The 21,043-nt window shown below is 44.3% G+C and overlaps 1 protein-coding gene across 3 annotated transcripts in view; it reads left to right on the top strand.

Annotated features, from left to right (window-relative positions):
- Positions 1–1,612: 1,612 nt before the first annotated feature.
- DERA (deoxyribose-phosphate aldolase) overlaps positions 1,613–21,043 on the top strand; it is a 91,349-nt gene continuing 71,918 nt past the window's right edge. Inside the window, exons 1-3 of one of the 3 annotated variants that reach the window (XM_073319088.2) lie at positions 1,937–2,026; positions 10,030–10,106; positions 19,593–19,690. In XM_073319088.2, coding sequence (XP_073175189.1) covers positions 10,061–10,106; positions 19,593–19,690 — 144 coding nt within the window. In that variant the 5' untranslated portion in view covers positions 1,937–2,026; positions 10,030–10,060. Of the gene's footprint in view, positions 2,027–10,029; positions 10,107–19,592; positions 19,691–21,043 lie in introns of all 3 variants that reach the window. The other 2 variants (XM_073319078.2, XM_073319068.2) reach the window with 2 other exon arrangements.

Here is a 21,043-nt window from a genome sequence, read left to right as displayed (position 1 = left end):
CATATCTGCTCTGATGAGTGAACTACCTCTCTGCTCTTGGAGAGTTTTTGCTTTGGCTTATTTTAAGCCATGATGATACACAGTCATTTTACAAGGCTGAATATGGGGGTGCAAGGTGTTCCCCTGAGGTACAGAACATCACATACACAAACTGAAAATAGATTATATCAGGAAGGGAAACACAATTAGCTATGATTTATTATGAGGAAGAGAAAGTATCATGTTGCTGAAGCTAGATTTTTTTTTGCAGGCTCTTTATACTGAAGACTAGAGTCTGGAGAATTCCAGGAGCTGGGATAGCTGTGAGTGATGGCTTATTTCAGGCTGTAAATAAAAAACACCTTTCATCAGCTGTGAAAAGAAAGGCCACACACAGGGCCAGCTTCAGGCATCAGCGAAGGAAGCAGGTGCGGCCAACAGAAAGGGGTGCCATTCTGTCTATGATTGGGACGGCACATCCACATCTTTGGCGGCAATTCGGCGGCGGGCCCCTCTCTCCCTCTTCGGTGGCAGGTCCTGCTTTTTTTTTTTTAGTCTTTGCTATGGGGGGGGGGGGCAAAAAAGCTGGAGCCGGCCCTGGCCACACTACTATTTTTATGTGAAAAAATTTCATGTTATAGCTCTAGTGCAGTGGTTTCCAAACTGGGGTTTGTGAACCCTTGAGGGTTCACAAAATGTTACAGGGGGTTCTCGGGGAAAAAAATCCCTGATGGTGGACAGAGTTGTCCCTAGGGTCCCCGTGCAGCACAGGGCCAGCAGCCTGGAGCCCCTGGACTTCCGAGAGCTAAGCAGATCAAAGCAAGCATAGCTGTCGCACTGAGATTTAAACTTCGACTCATTTTAAGAAATGGCAAGGGAGGTGGATATATTCTGCAGTTTTTAAAATTAAATAGGCAGCTAGTATTGTTTTTAAAATTATTATGAAGAACAAGTTTAAGCTTTGTTGTAACGTGCATTGTTTGCCTGGACTGCTCAAGACCTGAAGGCTTGTGCAGGAGGAACTCTGAGTTGGCTTCTTAAATACCTTCATGCTGTTTCATATCTGATACTCCTTGATGAAACATAGGAGCCTTGTCTTCTAACAGGCTTATTCAAAGTGATACAAGCTACAAAAGTGAGATCTTGGAAGAGTGCTGCCATTTTCATCATGTAATAAAAATACTATAATGATAAATAATAATAAATAGTGTGTAATAAGCATGTCATAAAAACATATTTTATATTTCCAAGATCACTCACTGCTTTTGTAATTTATACTCAGGTAAAGGAGAAAATCCCTGGAAATAGTCATTTTTAGGAGGGGGTTCGCGTGCCTTGACATTTTAGTGAAAGGGGTTCACAGGTTGTTAAAGTTTGGGAACCACTGCTCTAGTGGTTTAACTAAAACTACCCACGCCCTATACAATGCCTTTCCCCAAAAGAAGCATAAGATGGTGTTGCCTTTACCAGAGCACTTATGCTCTTTAAACAGGCGCCAGCATTCCCTACCAGCAGACAGCAATTCACGGTTTCACCCGCTGAGGGAGCCGGTCAGCATCCCCCGGCTGGAGAGTGCAAGGTATGAGTGCATAATCATGCCGGGGCAGTGGCTTGTGTCCCCGGAGGCATGTACAGCAATGGATGCTTGTGCATGTGGGGAAGATGCCGTGGGTGTCTCTAGTGGCGACAGCAACGCACGAGTGCGTAATGGACATGGGGAAGGAGCTAACGGGGGCTGTCCCTGCCTGCAGACAGCAATGGAAGGGTGGATTATTACTGGGGGGCGCGAGTTCCCCAGACTCTCCTTCCGAGCAGAAAGGGTCTGATCTGAGCTTGGTGGGAAGGCGCAGCTGGCCCCTCCCAGCCTGGCCCCGGAGCCCTGTTTCCTGCCCGCCGTGTGAGGGGAGGAAGCGCAGGGCGCAGCAGGGGCGTACCCAGGAAGTCCCGCGCTCAAGCCTGCTGCTTTGGCCCGCGGGCAGCGAGGGGTCGGAGCGGGGCCCGCCGCTGCTGCTGCTGATGTCGGCTAGAAACCCGGGCACCGAGCTGGGTAAGGGACAGCAGCTGATCTGCCCCACTGAGTAGCCGGCACGTGCAGTGGAGGGCGGGGTGGGGGCCTGCAGCAGGCACACGGAGAGAGTGGAGACATTGCCCGGCGTTCAGGTGCCAAGGGGACAGCCCGCCCGGCCCCCCCCCCCCCAGTGGAGGTGAAACTGTCAGCAGCGCTTACTGGGGCGCTAGGGATCGTACCCACCTCAAACCCTGCCTGAGCCCAGAGCAAGCAGCAGAGGCGAGCTATGTGGGCTCCTGGCTCCAGCAATATTGAGGGCTCGTGGGCCCGGCTCCACCAATGTTCAGGGCCAGGTCTCCCGCGCTGGTCCCACCTGCTCCCCCCCCCCCGAGTGTCTCCTGCCCCCCACCCCCCTTGCTGCCCCTTGCACGCGCCTCCCCGGGGGTCCTGGGGCAGAGCCTCCCTGTGTCTCCCCTGCAGCTCCATGCTGCCTCCCTGCATCAACTGCTGCTGCAGGGTCCTAGCGCCCCTCAGTCACTAGAGCCAGGGCAGGCTGCCCTTACCTTGCCCTTCCCCCTCAGACCCTTTCATTTTCCGGCGGGACCCTCCACCAGAACAGCTGCCCCCCCTGCCTGCAGTCACTGCTCCTGCCCTATGCTGGGCAAGGGGCAGCCCCATCCCCCACCCACCCTCAGAGAGGCTACAGTGAGAGGCAGCAGCAGGGGACAAGGTGCACATGTGATGGCAAAACACCCCCCCCCCCCCCCCGCAAGGCACCCACCACAGGGGAGGCAAGGGAGATTCCTGGACCTGAGAGGGGCCTTAGGAGCACATGCAGTGACAGTGGTGGGGGTGAGTGTGCTGCCAGGGGGGAGAGGGGGGCCCCTATCCCAGAGCTCGCTGTTGCTGGTGGGGAGAGGGCTGGGAGGAGTCCTCCTCTCTGGCTCCAGTCCTGGGGCAGCCTGCCTGCACCCAAAACTCATCCCCAGCCCTGCCCCACCCCACCCCAGAGCCCATTCCCCCAGCCAGAGCCCTCATCCCCCCACACCCCAACCCTCTGCTCTAGCCCTGAGCCTCTCCAACACCTCAAACCCCCCATCTCCAGCCCCAGCCAGAGCCCTCATCTTCCCCACACCCTAAGCCTCTGCCTGAGCCCCCTTCCACACCCCAAACCCCTCATCCCTAGCCACACCCATCCCCAGCCTCACCCACAGCTCTCACCTCTGCACCCCATCCCATCCCTAAACTCCCTCCCAGAACCTGCACCCCCCCTGCACCTCCTCCCATCCCATCCCCAAACTCCCTCCCAGAGCCTGCACCCCAATCCCCTGCCCCAGCCCAGGGCCTGCACCCCAGACCTCTTCCCCCACCCAAACTCCCTCCCAAAGCCTTGGGCAGGTGGGGGGTTGAGTTTGGGGGGGGAGGCAGAGTTTGGGCAGGGGCAGATTCTGGGCACCACCAAAATTTCTACAAACCTGCCACCCCCGCCGACAAGAGCCGGTGTGCCATACTGGGGCGGACCAGTTTCCTCAGGTGGCAATTTAAAGGGCTTGGGACTCCCAGCAGTGGCTGGAGCCCCGGGCCCTTTAAATCGCTGCTGGAGCCCTGGGGTAGTGGCAGTGGGGCTCGGGTGGTGATTTAAAGGACCCAAGGCTCCTGCTGCCGCTACCGCCCCAGGCCCTGTAAATCGCTGCTGTAGCCCGGCTGCTGCTACCCCAGGGCTCCGGGGATGATTTAAAGGGCCTGGGGCGGTAGAGGCAGTGGGAGCTCCAGGCCCTTTAAATAGCCACCAGAGCCTGCCGGAGTCCTGGGGTAGTGGCAGTGGGACTCTGGCGGCTATTTAAAGGGTCCGGGGCTCCTGCTGCCTCTACCACTTGGGCCTTTTAAATAGCCGCTGGAGCCCCACCACCGCTACCCCAGGGCTCTGGCAGCAGGGCTCCGGGGACAATTTAAAGGGCCCTGGAGGGTAGCAGCAGCCGGAGCCCCGGGCCCTGCTGCTTGGCCCCTGGGGCTCTGGCGGCTATTTAAAGGGCCTGGGGCTCCACTGCGGCAGCTAGAGCCCCGGGCCCTTTAAATCGCCCCCTTTAAATTGCCCCCGAGCCCCAGGGCTCCCAGCCACCTCTGCAACTAGGAGCTCAGGGGGTGATTTAAAGGGTCCGGCGCTCCCAGCTGCTGCTACCACAGCCCTAGCACCAGGTCTTTAAATCCCAATTTAAAGGGCCCCAGAATTTAAAGGCCCTGCCTCTTTTGGTAGAGGCCACGCTTCTTCCAGTTGAGGCCCGGTCCGATCCTCAGGACTCCAGAGTACTGGCAAGTCCTTTAAGTTACTTTCATCCCTGCCTGAACCTTCAGGGAAGGGATGTGTGTGCAGAAGTAATAAAGGGACTCCAAGTTTTGTTGTTGCTGGTAGACCTATGCCTCATGGGCTGCAGCTACAGAGAGGTTAGTGGGCCAGCTGTGACCCAACAACATGACATGTGGATCCCTCCAGAATAATTAGTATCAAGGTGGGAACATGCCAATTTCCACAAAACTTTCATCAGGAAGGGCAGAGAAAGAGAGGCTCTCTCTAGCTGGGTGGTTAGGGTACTGGCCTGGGGTATATCTTACACACTCCCAGTTTCAATTCCCTGAAACCGTTTGAAAGTTTTTCTTTTTGCTCCAAAGCTCCAAAGTTGTCGAGCTATGGAATTGTCATCTTGGGGTCGGCTCTATCTGTTTGAACTATGACTTGCTAACAGTTTATATGATGAATTCTCCTGCTGGTGAATTCTGAGAAGAGATCACAGTTTTAAAGGAATTTTTGTATTATGAAAATTGTTGAGTAGCTTTTATGAGCATATTTCAACCTATGGGATCATTCAAGGTTTTGATGATTAAATATTTGGAGTTTGCTCTTTGGACTTAGTGATTAGTCTGTGCCACGTAGTATTTTTCTTTTTTCGCAAGGGTTGACCTTACTTTTATGAACTGCTTTCTTCTGAAACAGATTATTTTCTTGATTAAACAAATATGGGGTCTGGGCCCAAAATTCGCTGTCCATAAACATTTGTGAGAACAACAGTGCAAGGGTGTAACTGCTCACAACTAGAGACTAGTAAAGCAGTATGAAGGGGCTGATTCCAAACCTGGTTTATAATCCAGGGATGTGTTTATAAATCAGATTTTCACACTGTTTCAGTAGTGACAACCACAAAATTTCAAATATCCTGAGTCAAGGCCCCCAACATCATGAGATTGGCTTAAAAAATCATAAGCCATAAAAATTTCGGTTATTCTTATTTTCCTTGTTCTTTAGCCTTTATGCTAATCAAGGGTCACATTGTCAAGCTTTTCTGCATAACCATGAGGGCTAGAAATATATTTTGTTGTTGTTAAAGGAATGCTGAGATTCACTTGTAATCACCTGTCTCCAGAACCCGAGGCTCTAAGTAATACCTCAATAGGGCAAGATTTATAAAAACATTTCAGGAGTTGTCACCACTGCTATTCCAAACAGCTTTAGGTACACGCCACGAGTGCCACAAAAACATGGCAGGACTCCCTGCCCTGATTGTTTTGTGACTCTAGGGTTCTGACCGAATCAATGTTTTCTCTGTTCCTTGCACCATCCTTACTGGGTAGTGAGAGAATGGGATGTTTTTCTACTCATTGCATTCTCATTGAATCAAGGGATTCACCTTGCTCTGTACATTCCTTTTTCTTTCCTGGAGTAAAAGCAATTATTTCCCTCCATCCCCCCCCGCCGGAGGGACTGATTTTGAGTTTCCCCACAAGATTACTGGGTTTTTGCGGGGTTTTTTTTGCCCTCCATTACATTATCTTTAACCAACAGGACATCTTTTATTTCCATCTCTTTGAAATGTTGCATGTCCTACAAGTAAGCTGCTGAGTGACTGTGATATAGTGCAGCGGCTCTCAACCTTTCCAGACTACTATACCCCTTTCAGGAGTCTGATTTGGCTTGTATACCCCCAAGTTGCACCTCACTTAAAAACTACTTGCTTAAAATCAGACATAAAAATACAAAAGTGTCACAGCATACTATTACTGAAAAATTGCTTACTGTCTCCTTTTTACCACATAATTATAAATCAGTTGGAATATAAATATTGTACTTACGTTTCAGTGTATAGTATATAGAGCAGTATAAACAAGTCATTGTCTGTATGAAATTTTAGTTTGTACTGAATTTGCTAGTGCATTTTATGTAGCCTGTTGCAAAACTAGGCAAATATCTAGATGAGTGGATGTACCCCCGGGAAGATCTCTGTGTACTCAGAGGGGTACACACGTGTACCCCTAGTTGAGAACCACTGATCTAGTGTATGATCTGTGGTAACTTGAAGTTACAGGAGAATTACTCTTAAGTATCCCTATCTGAAAGACATCTTTTTGCTGGAATATGTATGATAATGTTCAGTGTTTGACTCATACCATCGTACTGGAGGGTATGTGCAAACCTTATTCATGCAGATTGCATGTGTTTTTTTTAAACACTTACTTTAATGTACACATCTTATATAGTGATCACCTATGTGGTTCACTGTGAAGTGTTTATGTAGAATCCTATAATATTATCAGGCAAAGCAGGTTGTATCCCTCTCAGTAAATTGTCCTCAAATAGATCCACATGTCTAAGTGAATATAAGGGAGGTAGTATTGTCTGGTGGATAGGTTATGGGACTAACTCAGGGGCACCAGGTTTTTATTTCTGGCTGAGTTCATGACTTGCTGCATAACCTTGGTCAAGTCATTCTATACATTGGTCTCTAGCTTCTACAACAAAACTCAAAAATAATGATTTGTAAAGTACTTTGAAATCTACAGCAGAAAAGTACTATATACATTTATTATTACCACTCATTCTCTATAATTCACATTCAAGTGTGTTCAAAACATTTCTATAGCAAGTATTCCCTTCTGAAATTAATTGTTTTCCCTCTCCCAAACAGCTCTTCTCCTGGACTTATTTTGAGTGCAAGATTATAGTATGGAAAGCACTGTGGGATCCATCAGGCTAAAGGTCCATTTAAAATGTAAAATAATGTTAGAGGTATTCCTGCCTGCATATTGGAAGAATGTTTTAAATCCATTTCTTAAAGAATAGTAATATTTCTGGACTGTTTTTTTTAGGTAGGTAAAACCTTCCTTGTGCAGCGACAGATACTGTGTCCCAAATGTTAAGGTGTTTGGGAACCAAATCTGAGACACCCAGGGTCAGATTTTCTGAGCACCTGCAGCTCCCATTAACTTCTGTTGGACTTATGGGTGCTCAGCATTTCTAAAAAAAACATGCCCAAGGTTTTCCAAATTGGGCACAAATAAAATATATTTTTTTAAAAATCAAATGCTCTTTTTGAAAACTTTGGAGTGCTGCTGTTTTAAATATTTTTGGATTGCTTAGGTCCTATATGTATTAATTCTTTAGATGTACAATAAACTTCAAGCAGAAAGAGTCATTTAAAATAAAGACAGGTTTCAGAGTAACAGCCGTGTTAGTCTGTATTCGCAAAAAGAAAAGGAGTACTTGTGGCACCTTAGAGACTAACCAATTTATTTGAGCATAAGCTTTCGTGAGCTACAGCTCACTTCATATGCATCCGATGAAGTGAGCTGTAGCTCACGAAAGCTTATGCTCAAATAAATTGGTTAGTCTCTAAGGTGCCACAAGTCCTCCTTTTCTTTTTATTTAAAATAAAGGGCATTGTTTGGACAGAGCATGCAAACAAGCATCTGAGGACACCAGTGGATTCTCAAGAGGCAGTGATTTAACTGTCAATGGCATATTTATGCTGGGGAATGCAGAGAGAGATTTTGGTCGGATGACCTGAAAGTTTTTCATATCAAAGTCAAAGCATAAAAAAAAGACACTTTGAACGTCCACATTTCTGCCAGTTTCATGGCTTTGCTCTGATGGCAGCTGCCCGTGTTACAAACCTTTTCTCCTAGACCCATGCAAAATGGGAGGGCTCAGCAGGTATTCTAAGGGCTTAGCTAGTTTGTGCTAATGTCCTTTCAATGGCAGTGCAAAGCAGTTTCCTAATGCCTACCCGGCAATGCTTACTGCACACAATTTGGATGGTGATTCAAGTTTTCTACTAGACACAAATCAGATGTCAAGAATTATAACATTCATAAACCAGTTGGAGAACACTTCAATCTCTCTGGTCATGCGATTACAGACATGAAAGTTGCGATATTACAACAGAAAAACTTCAAATCCAGACTCCAGCAAGAGACTGCTGAATTGGAATTCATTTGCAAATTGGATACACTTAACTTAGGCTTGAATAGAGACTGGGAGTGGCTAAGTCATTATGCAAGGTAACCTATTTCCCCTTGTTTTTTCCTACCCCCCACCCCCACGTTCTTTTTAAATCCTGGATTTGTGCTGGAAATGGCCCACCTTGATTATCATACACATTGTAAGGAGAGTGATCACTTTACATAAGCTATTACCAGCAGGAGAGTGGGGTGGGGGGAGAAAAAACCTTTTGTTGTGATAATCACCCATTTTTTCATGGTTTGTGTGTATAAAGACGTCTTCTGTATTTTCCACAGTATGCATCCGATGAAGTGAGCTGTAGCTCACGAAAGCTTATGCTCAAATTGGTCTAAGGTGCCACAAGTACTCCTTTTCTTTTTGCAAATACAGACTAACACGGCTGTTACTCTGAAACTAGTAGACCCCTAGTGGTCAAATATATTTACAAATAATTTTAAAAGATTATTCCATCTGATTTCTTCTTTTCTCTTCTCTTCTGTGCTAAAACGTGCCACTTGTACATCTAAAATGTCTTATAAAATACCAAGAGTATAGCACTCCTATCTTTTCCATAAATGAAAGTGACACTGTTGTCCTCAACTCATGCCATATTATATAATCACCCTTTGTTTATTGCAATTTTCCATTCCTATTTTCTGTAAAGTATAAAAAAAATCATTAATTCCATCTTCTCGCTCCCTCCCCCACTGTCCCATAATATTAGAAGAAGGTAGTTACTTGATTAAAACAAAGGGCAGGTGCAGTTGGAACAGATAAAAGGAAATGCCACTTCATACAGAATACAGTCAGCCTGTGAAATTTGCTTGCCACAAGAGAGTCACGTACTGAAGGCAGATTTTGAAAAGGGCTAGAAAATTTTACAGTCTACACCATTTGTAGCTATACATGCTGAGATTGGGGAATAAATCTCCTGTATTTATATATAAACTGGTTGTCACAGGCATCAGGGAAGAAGGAATCTGTCCTCTCCCACACTGCTTCCAAAGATGCCCTGACCAGGTGCTTAGTCTGCATGTTTTACCACTTTCCTCTGAAGCACCAGGTATAGACTACTCCTGGAAACAGGATAGTGGATTTGATAGACCATTGGTCTGATTTGGTGCGGCACGGGCTACGACTGTATCAGATGAATAAAATAGACTTTTTCTGGAAAGCATTCTCCCTAGAGGAGTTACTTTTGTAATGCATGCCTTTAGCATTCCCCTCTTGCCTCATTTGGTTTCACTGTGGGTTTAGCAAACTGATATACAGACTTTCTACCAGGAAGTTTATCATAATCATCTCAGAGAGATTTTCATACGAGGTAGCCACATCAGAGAAAGAAGGGACACCCTGTAACACACGTTACAGACAGAAGATAAAAAAGACGCTTAAAACCAGAGATGCAGCTAGTCTGTGTAGAGCCTGACTTGCGTCTAGAAATAAACTTTCCCTCGTGAGCATTAGTATGTGGCAGCTAGGGCTCAACACCTTTTAAAAATATGCGACTTATTTAGGTGCCGTACTTTTAGGCCACGTTTTCAAACTTAGGTGCCTAATGATTAGCCCCAGGTGGATGTGGGGGTGAGAGATCCTGCAGCAAATCAGTGGGAAAGTTATGACTAGAACCCAGGAAACCTGGCTACCAATCCTGTACTCTCATCATTATTACATCATTATCTGCCTTTGCAAAACAGTGTCCTCAGAATTACAATGATTAAAGTGCATTCTTGAATGTTAAACAAACAAACAAAACCCTGCCCATTTTCCTCAGCCCAGAAATCTGAGAGTAGAAGGATGGATGGATGGATGGATTTTTCCACCGGGAATATAATCTAGTTTATTTGAAAGGTATGTATTTTTATAGTTGGCATTTCTGAGCCATTTACATGTGAAATCTAGCCTGTTGGAAAGTGGCATTTATATAATGCAGTGTGGCATCCTTGTTCAAGAGAGCATAAACCTGGTTTTAATATTATTATTAATACCTAGCTTTGATATAGTGATTTTCATTAGTGGATGTGAAAGTGCTTTACAAAGGATGTAAATATCATTATATTGGCTTAATTATTAAACTGAAATTTTTTTGTGATTGGCCATTTGATTTAAATATTAAATATTAATGTTTTCTTGTGATTATTAAACTAATGTTACAGCAGAGTAGAAACTGGCTTACGGTTTCTCATTCAGGACTTATTTGTTTGTCTTTCTTTGAAGCATTAAACATTAACCATTCCTAAAGACTGGATGTTATACTTTAAGATGGGCTGGGAGCACTGCCTATGAAGGTTGCCTGAGGGGGCTGAACTGAGTGAGGTGGGAGCTGCTGAACTGATGGGGGAGGTTGCCGGGAGCGGGGCTGAACTGAGGGTGTTGAGGTCCGATGGAGTAGGGAGGCTGAACTGAAAGGAAGCAGGACTGGCCTTACCATGAGGCGAACTGAGGCGGCCGCCTCAGGTGCCAGACTGTGCGGGGGCGCCACTAGGACCCAGAGTGTATAAAATTCTGTCTGCTGCTGGTGCATATGGATTCTCCCTGCTCTAGATGCACAGAGATGATGGAATGCAGTGCTGGAGGAAGGAGGGCACAAGAGACATAACAGGCAGGAGAAAAGGTGAGAGGGAGTAACAGAAAGCAGCAGGAGCTGCAGGGAAAGAGAGGAGGAGGAGGAGCCTCTTATGAAAACTCGTGGCGAACCGGGGAAGTCCCGGATGACTGGAAAAAGGCTAATGTAGTGCCAATCTTTAAAAAAGGGAAGAAGGAGGATCCTGGGAACTACAGGCCAGTCAGCCTCACTTCAGTCCCTGGAAAAATCATGGAGCAGGTCCTCAAAGAATCAATCCTGAAGCACTTGCATGAGAGGAAAGTGATCAGGAACAGCCAGCATGGATTCACCAAGGGAAGGTCATGCCTGACTAATCTAATCGCCTTTTATGATGAGATTACTGGTTCTGTGGATGAAGGGAAAGCAGTGGATGTATTGTTTCTTGACTTTAGCAAAGCTTTTGACACGGTCTCCCACAGTATTCTTGTCAGCAAGTTAAGGAAGTATGGACTGGATGAATGCACTACAAGGTGGGTAGAAAGCTGGCTAGATTGTCGGGCTCAACGGGTAGTGATCAATGGCTCTATATCTAGTTGGCAGCCGGTATCAAGTGGAGTGCCCCAAGGGTCGGTCCTGGGACCGGTTTTGTTCAATATCTTCATAAATGATCTGGAGGATGGTGTGGATTGCACTCTCAGCAAATTTGCGGATGATACTAAACTGGGAGGAGTGGTAGATACGCTGGAGGGGAGGGATAGGATACAGAAGGACCTAGACAAATTGGAGGATTGGGCCAAAAGAAATCTGATGAGGTTCAATAAGGATAAGTGCAGGGTCCTGCACTTAGGACGGAAGAACCCAATGCACAGCTACAGACTAGGGACCGAATGGCTAGGCAGCAGTTCTGCGGAAAAGGACCTAGGGGTGACAGTGGACGAGAAGCTGGATATGAGTCAGCAGTGTGCCCTTGTTGCCAAGAAGGCCAATGGCATTTTGGGATGTATAAGTAGGGGCATAGCGAGCAGATCGAGGGACGTGATCGTTCCCCTCTATTCGACATTGGTGAGGCCTCATCTGGAGTACTGTGTCCAGTTTTGGGCCCCACACTACAAGAAGGATGTGGATAAATTGGAGAGAGTCCAGCGAAGGGCAACAAAAATGATTAGGGGACTGGAACACATGAGTTATGAGGAGAGGCTGAGGGAGCTGGGATTGTTTAGCCTGCAGAAGAGAAGAATGAGGGGGGATTTGATAGCTGCTTTCAACTACCTGAAAGGGGGTTCCAAAGAGGATGGCTCTAGACTGTTCTCAATTGTAGTAGATGACAGAACGAGGAGTAATGGTCTCAAGTTGCAGTGGGGGAGGTTTAGATTGGATATTAGGAAAAACTTTTTCACTAAAAGGGTGGTGAAACACTGGAATGCGTTACCTAGGGAGGTGGTAGAATCTCCTTCCTTAGAGGTTTTTAAGGTCAGGCTTGACAAAGCCCTGGCTGGGATGATTTAACTGGGAATTGGTCCTGCTTTGAGCAGGGGGTTGGACTAGATGACCTTCTGGGGTCCCTTCCAACCCTGATATTCTATGATTCTATGTACCTCTCTAGCACCCCCAGGAGCCTGGACTGATTCACACCAGCTTCTCAGGGAGCTTCCTGTTTCCTGCTGCTTCCCTGAACCCACTTGAGGCGAACGGGAAGTCAACTGAAGCAGTAGGAGCCAGTTAGGCCCTTAAGAGGCTGATATCTTCCCTCACTCAGGCCCTGCTACAAGCCGGCTTATTTGTCCCCTTCAATGGAGTGTTGAGAGCCACTATAGCTGGTACAGAACAGCAGTCATGAGAGAAAGAAGAAAACACCCTTCTGGGGCAGCATTCAGAAAAAGAAAGAAAAGCTTCCTTTTCTTTCTATCTAAGCAGGAAGGAGCTCTCCTGAGATACAAATGTTTACGGTGAGCCTTCCCAGTGAGGATGTGAGTAGTGAGGAGATGCCTGATCTTCCAGTTAGTCAGAGTGCCCGTGACCTGGCAGCTACTGCAGCGTCCATATCTCCATCTCAAATGGATGTAACTATGCACATTCCTGAAGAAAAGTGTAGATCAGAGAAGAGTGTGGTGGAGGCGCAAGAAACAGCTGCTGCTGAGTTTAGTTCCTTAAGTCTAGATGATCCAGGACTGTGGACCCATTTGAGCAGGAGCCTAAGGGACTTCCTTGTACTGCATGGGCCACAGCAAGTGAAAAACTTCATGTTCCCTAAAGACAATGAAAATAGAAGTTTCCATCCAACACATTACTGGCATGAAATCCCCAATGGTGACAAAGTGGCTAGGCCATGGCTTATGTACTCAGAACCCCAGAATGCTGCATACTGTTTTTGTTGCAAACTCTTCCAGTCTAATGCTCCAGCTACATTGGGTTCTCCAGGAACAAAGGACTGGAAAAATCTGGTTAGAAATCTGTCATGCCATGAGAAGGCAGCAAATCACCAGAGAGCATTCCATAGGTTGAAAGAGCTTGAGATGAGAGTAAGTTTAAAGGCCACCATAGAGGATCAGCATCAAGAGAAGATTACATCAGAGTCTCTTTACTGGCAAAAAGTTCTGAAAAGGCTCATTGCCATTGTGAGAATGCTTGCTACCCAAAACATAGCACTGTGTGGCACTTCAGATCAGCTGTATGTGCCAAACAATGGAAACTTCCTTAAAATTGTGGAGCTGATGGCTAAGTTTGATGCTGTACTGCAGGAGCATCTAAGAATAGTCACCACCCAAGAAATGTACACCCACCAGTACCTTAGAAAAACAATTCAAAATGAGATCATACAGTTACTGGCAACAAAAGTCAAACAGAAGATTGTGGCAGATCTGAAGTCAGCAAGATATTACTCTCTTATTCTGGACTGCACACCTGACAGCCATACGGAACAAATGACTTTAATGGTGCATTTTTAACAGCAACAGAATCACCAAGTTCAATGAATGAGAACTGCAAGGGACAAAAAAAGTTTGAGAGTTTAACTCTCGGATCCGTGTCTGTACTCCTCTGTTCTTTCCTCTCATGTTGGCACCATTATCATAGCCCTGACCTCTCATGTCAGCTATTGCAATTCCTGTATCTTCCAGCTTTTTAAGAAGCACATTTGTCATACCAGCTCTTGTAGTATCGTCAATGTCAATAAATTCTAGAAAATGCTCTCTGACAGTCACCATTGCAGGGACATTTTCACTAGGTTCTGTTGCTGTTCAAAGTAACGCTGGTGTCAGAAATTTGAACAACCACTGCACAGCACATAGGCCCCCAGAGTTACAATGCATGTAGTGACAGAACCCCTTACGGTTTAGGTGATACCCAAAATATCACATATGATCATAGTTTCTAACTCAAAAAATCAAACCTCAAATGGTAGCCAATTTAACACATTCCGTTATGAGATTTGATCCTTGAGCTCTTACTTACATTTGTAGTTCTATTGAACTCATTAGGCCTATGTAAATGAGTGTGGGAGGCTGGATTTGGACTATGCTTAGTTGAATTTCTCACTTTACCACTAAAATATGCAAACACTATCTTTTAAAAAAATATTTTAATTTTTAAGCATTCAATTTAGCTGTTCAAAGGGATTAAATAAAAGTCCAACTTCTGGTCAGGAGCAAATCTGTATTTAAAAAAAGAGTGGGTTATGTAGCTTGGGTATTTATAAAGTTATGTATTGAAGCAGATTTTTAATTTATTTGTTACTGAAGGAATAGCTTAGTATTATTGGATTTGTGTTGCCAATTCAAAAGGGAATGGTTTTCCTGTTAAAGTTTTAACTACGGTTTTGAAGGTTTTCAGATGTCTTCAGAGGAAAAAGTAAACTTTAAGAGAGTGATTACAGAATATTGGCTAATTAGCTGTAATGTAGCTGCTTTAATTGCTTTTATCCCTGAAGCCACATGACTATGCAGATGACTAGCAGATGACTTATTTGAAAAAAAAAAAGAGTGTTCACACTGCAAGGTTAATGAGCCTAATTAAATATAGTTTTCCCTAGCCAGACTCGCTCAATCATAAAGTGGGGGGAAAAATCCAAGGCAAACAGTTCTGTTTTAAAATAATGGTTATGTTCTGAATTTTAATAGACAAAAGTTAGGATTGAGACTGATTTTTTTTCTGACTAAAGACATTTATGTTTAAAGGTCTGGTAAGATCCCACATGGCAAACTTTGAAAATCTATTTAGAGATGATTATGCTGATACATATTTATTTGTTTTTTCTTCTCCACCCCCTTCTTAATTAATAGAGATGTGTGCTTGAAGAAAGGATCTGTGCTGCATTGGAGTCTCCATCTGCTCCTGCTTATTACCATAACCTTTGTCCTTCCACACCACATCCCTTACAATTTTTTGTTACCCTCTCATGTCTAATATTAGATTGTAAATTCTTCTTGGCAGGGATTTTGGTCCAGATTTTTAAAAGTATTTAGGCATCGCTTCGCTCAGGATTGTAATCTGTAAAAATCTAGGCTCTTGTTTTATTTGTTCTGGTAAGCACCCAGCATGCTTTTTTGGTGCTGTAGTAATAATGATAATGAGCAGATGACTTTTTAAAGGGGTATTGAATGGGAAAGCTGAAAACATGAGTTAACAGAAGACTCCCTTAATGGGATTGTTGGTTTTCCCCAGTTGTCCAGCCATCTCTCGAATGGCACAGACTCAGTTGTGTCTTTTGTTTAAACCAAATATATCTGTTAACATGCTCGTTACTTCCTCAAATATATGTCTGTGATTCTCCCTCCCAGAGAAAGTTACCCAGAGTTCCTCAGTAGCTTTGACCCATGGGTTAACTATGACCATATGAACTGCCATAACCAGATTAGATCATCTAGTACAGTATCATGTCCCTAAGAATGCCCAGTATCAGATGCATCGGAGGAAGTTGCTAAAGACTCCAAAGTGGATAATAATGGAATAACTTGCCCGTGGGGGAAGTTTCTTCTTACCCCCTGAGGGTTTGTCTACACAGCAAAAAGCTGTGTGCAGGCCAGCTGACACACATGCTTGAATCCAGTTAGTGTAGATAACAATAGTAGTGAAGACCATGCAGTGCGGGTAACACAAGCCTTGCATGGTCCCTGGGTATGTACTCGGCTCATTAGCCCACTCTGAGGTCATTGCAGCGCTGTCTTCACTGCTATTGTGTCACTTAGGTAGGCTAACCTGTGGACAGCTTTGGCTGTGTAGACTCATGCTCAGTCAGATTTAGGTTTATGGCATAAGATAGCACAAAAGGAAAGAATTATTGATTTGTAACAAATTGGATTTAACATTCAAATTCTTCCTCTTCTGCATGCTTTGCATATTCTATACAAGCAGTTGTGTTACGACAGACGTTTTAGCTCCATGAAGAAGTGATACAAAGTTAATTTTCTGACAGATCAACTCAGTTGTCTTTCGTAGCCTTGAACACAGTGAGTGAGTCTGGAAAGAATCAAGATATCATGAACAAAGGGGACTCTTCACTGTTTGCCGTCCAGCGCCAGAGTAACTGTGGACAGTAGGTCTTATTAGAGAAGAGGTGAAACATTTCAGACAAAGTACTGAGCTTCTAAAAGACTTGATCAAGTCTTCCAAAGGGATTGAAAGGTCATGCTGCCCCCAGTACGTAGTAAAGTTATCAGGAGTCTTGATAAATTGCAGCAAGGTCTAATGATTCTGCCTGTACACTAGGCACGTAGGAGGAGAATCACAACTCTGACACAGATCCATGTTTTAATTCCTATCAGTAGACTAAGTCAATCGTTGTATATAATGGTTTCTGGGAAGCCAGGAACACTGATCACTTCAGGGTCTCAACATCAGATTAGCTCCAGAGGATGCAGAGGTCTTTGTAAGGGATAGTCTACGCTAGAATTGCTACAGCTGCACCGATGTAGCTGCGCCCTTGAAGCGCTGCTAGTGCAGAGAGCTCCTGTCCATAGGCACTGAGTTTTTCTTTTCCCTGGTGGGTGCTCCACCCCTACTTTGCCCCAAGGGCCCCCCGCCCCTTCCATTGCCTTCCCCAAGGCCTTGCTCTCACTCTGCCTCTTCCTGCCCCCTCCCTGTGGCTCCTATGTGCTCTCTGCCCTCCTCCAGCTGCCAATCAGCTAATTGGGGGCGCTGCCAAGCAGCTGATTGGGGGTGCAGCCAAACAGCTGTGCCTGGTGAGTGCAGCATACCCACTATTTTTTTTTTCCCCCATGGGTGCTCCAGTCGGCGGGAGAGCTTCTCCTGTTGACATAGCGCTGTCCACACCGGCACTTAGGTAAGTGTAACATATATTGTGGCTTTTCCACACTCCTGAGAGACTTAAAGTTATACCGAAGTAAGTGCTAATGTGTACAAGCCCTAAGGGATCAGCTACCTTATAGTTAAACTGTTTATATGTGCATGTTCAAAGGTCTTCTGGTTGCATTTCATTTGTCAAAAATTCTTAAAGGGATGAAAATTCCACCACCAACCCCAGGTTATAGGAACATATAGCTATAGCCCTTTCCAATATTTTTAGAGATGTGGGGCGAGACCAGAGTGCTGTTCCTTTGAAACAGAATGTGCAGGTTTTTGACTTAGCCCATGCAAACACATTTTATAACAGAAGAACCTCAATGATTCTGCAATTACATAAATTCCTTCCACTCTGATTTTAAAGCATAAGTGGATGTGTATGGTGAATGCTGCTATAATCTTGATGGAAACTTTACAAATTTGTAAATGATCATTTGTTCTCTAGAATTACATCTAACACACTTGGTTCATTTTGATTTCTCTGCTTGCAGCCAGTATTTTCTCTCTGTCTTTGTTGCTTGTTTAATTATCTGTAAATAAATACATGGTAGTAAGAAAATGTTGGCATGGTGGGATGTTAAAATTTTGCATGGTGTTAGCTCTGTACAGATGTCTCTAGTTACTCTGCTGATAAACGCAGTTAAAACACTACATGGGCAGTTTCTAGATTGATGGAAGAATTCTTTTACTGACCTAGTGCGGTCTATACTGGGGATTAGGTTTCCTTAGCTACATCACTCAGGAGTATGGATTTTTCACACCCTGAGCAACATAACTGAGTCAACCTAACTTTTTAGCATAGACCAGGCCTTAGTTTTTGCGTTTGTTCTGCGTTCCCACCACATCTGTCCTTAACTTTCCAGTCACACTTGTTTCCTCCTTGAGCTTCCAGCAAGTCCCAGGTCATATCTAAATTAGGAAAACAGGTTGTGCTTAAAAATGCATTGTCTCATATATTTGAACTAACATGATTTTAAACACAAACATCGATAAGGTTTAACAACTTTAAAAATGGGTTAGCTAGTCATAGTCAACCCTAGAGTCCCATGAGGAAAAAGACTTGGGCCAAGGTTTCTAAAGGTGCTTTGTGATTTTTGGTTGCATCAGCTGTTAGGTGTCCAACCTAAGACTCTTCAAAGGGACCTGATTTTTCAGAAAGTGCAGAGCACCCACCTCCTGAAAAATTAAGCCCCTTCAAGGTACCTCTATTTGGGCTTTAAAAAATGGAGGCAGTCGGAATCACTAGTCACTTTTGGAAATGTTACCCTTGAATCGTTGCACTGTCCATAGGTAAGTTATCTTCAGGCACAGGGTTTAATTCCCTGGTCAAGAGATATTTAGGAAGAACTAGTTGCAGTTTAGCTGACCATAGATTTATAGATTATTTTTCTTTGCTTATATCTGTCCGCCTTTAGTTTCATCATTGACTCATTACTTGATCAAGAGGATATGTACACAAGTGAACATTAATTCAAACATTTGCATTGTCATGTCCTTGGAAGTTTAAAAGTTGAAGATGTAGAAGGCTCAATCCTGGAATGTGCTGAGTGCCCTCAGCTCTCATTTGCTAGTTAGCCTGTTTTCAAAAGTGGATGTTCATTGTGGGTGCCTCCAATTTTTGGTGCTCAGCTTGGAACAGTTTAGACCTGACTATCAGAGGTGGGGAGAAGCCACAGCTCCTGTTGACTTCACTTGCAGTTTGTGGATGCACAACATCCAACTCAGTACCCACTTTTGAATGTTCTGCCTTCAATTTCCTTAAGGGCTGAGAGTGCTTAGCACCTCTTAGGGAGTATGTAGCATCTTACAGGTTTTGAGAGAGTCTGTGTGTGTGTGTGTGTGTGTTTAAAAAATGGATGATTTAGAAACTGATAAATACAGGGCCTGATCTGTAGGCTCCTAGTTTAAATTCTCCTAGGACAACAGTGACCCAAACTCCTTACCATCACAGGCGTTGTGTGGTAGCTTTGGTGAAAGGTGATGGCATGAGTATAGAACCCAGGAGACAAGTGTCCACATCACAATTGGTTATAACTGGCAGCCTGAGCAGAGAGCAGCCAAAGATTGAGCGAGCATGCTCTTGCCCCTCAAGGGACAAGTGAGGGGTTAGTGAAGCACACTGGTGGGCAGTGTGAGGAAGCTGAACCGCCATTTCTGTGCTGTACTTCTTATAGGCATAGAAGATTTCAGAGTCTAGGACTAGTAATCTGCCATCCTTCAACACCATTAAATTAACTCAGAAGTTTTAAAGGGAAACAAAAAGTCAGTATATACATCTGATTCACAGACCCTTCCCTTGAATAAGTGTTGACAAGGTGTCACGTTAAAGGGGTTTTTAATATTTTGGATTGGTGAAAGGCCTTTAAGCCCTTAAAGGGACACATGAGTCCAAAGCTGCCTTCAAAGGACTTGAATTATAAGGAGGACCTCTCATTTTTAAATACCACTAAAATATATTAAAAATACACTAAAACTAATGGGAGTCTTCTTCGTAGACCTTGGCTCGATCTCAAGAGTGCAAGTGAATCAACCTGCAGTTATAAGGCATGCAGAACAAATTCAGTCACGAAGAACTGTGAAAAAGGATTGGCAAGTAAGTGCTCTTTTTAAGCATTCTGTTCCTGTATATTTAAAGCAGTCATTTTCGCTCTCTAGACTGTAGTATTGAATTTCATTCAAGATGCATGTAAACCTAAAAGATTGTGGTTGTCCATGTCTTATTTTAATAATTTGTATTTGATGATGAGTTGGAATAAGATAATGCATTTATCCAAAAAAGTTAAAAACCTGATAACTCATGAGTGGCCAAACTACAAATGAATTGCAGGCATCTTTATTCATGAGTGGATTAAATTGTATATTACCATCCTAGCATATTTATTCTGTTTCCCAGACAGATCTCTCTACAAAGTCTTATTTTTTAATTTTAAAGCTGTATGATATAATTGTGGTCCCTGTCAAGTTTGACCTACCTAACTGGTTTTTTTCCTTAACTATCCCGAATGGGTGATTTTTGCTTAACTAGTTACGTACAATTCAAAATACTCAATTTACTGTGGGACTCATGGTAAAGAAATTAGTACATCATGCATGTTAAGGGGGCTGATTCTGCAACCCTTATGCATGTTGAGCAGTATTTTGCCAGGAGTCCCACTGGCTTCAGAGGGGCTACTTGCATTAATAAATGTTTAACATGCATAAAATGTATTGAACTGGACCCCGTGATAGAAAACCTGGCAAGGTGCAAGAGTGTCCTAAGACTTGACCAAATTTTGCCTTCAAAGACGCGCACAACTTTCAGAGATTCCAGTGGGAGCCCTGTTGGGGGGCAGAACTTGACCCATAGAAAGTTGTGGTAGTGTCTTAAAGAAAAACTGCACCTATTCTGCTCAGGGCAGCTGTCTAAAAATTCATAGATAGGTAAAAATGGCTTATCTCCAGGAATAAACTGAAAACTTTAAACACTGAATTAGGAAATTGTTACATTATAATTGGCATTTCTGAGCTTATGGCTGGTGGCAGCCCTCTTGACAAAACTTGTGATGCTAGAGGCCAAATTCAGCCCTGGTGTAAGTGAGCACAGTTCCCATAGATCACAGTGAAAGTTCTCTGTTTACATCAGGATGCATTTGGTGCTATCAGTGTGAAAACCCAGTGAAAGAATCTGTAAGACCGCTTTCTACCCTGGTATAAGAACTGTTTAACAATCATAACGTTAATAGTTCAAAAACACACTTTTAAACCATCATGTTTTCTCCAGTCTGTTACAGCAAGTTTAAGGCAGGTTGGAAGCGTCCCCCCAGCGTTAGGCTGAGAAACACCAGTAATGATAAAAAAAAATCTTGGAGTGCTTCTTAACCTAGAGAACATTTAGATGCTTGGAGCCTGATTCTCTACTCCCTTTCATTTGTACCTGTGTGAAGTGGGTATAAAACAAGAGCCAGCA

This window comes from Lepidochelys kempii, chromosome 1, assembly GCF_965140285.1.
Source record: "Lepidochelys kempii isolate rLepKem1 chromosome 1, rLepKem1.hap1, whole genome shotgun sequence".
In the NCBI taxonomy this organism is placed as follows: domain Eukaryota; kingdom Metazoa; phylum Chordata; order Testudines; family Cheloniidae; genus Lepidochelys; species Lepidochelys kempii.
The sequence above is the reverse complement of the archived record's forward strand: the minus strand, read 5'-3'. Positions and strand labels throughout refer to the sequence as shown.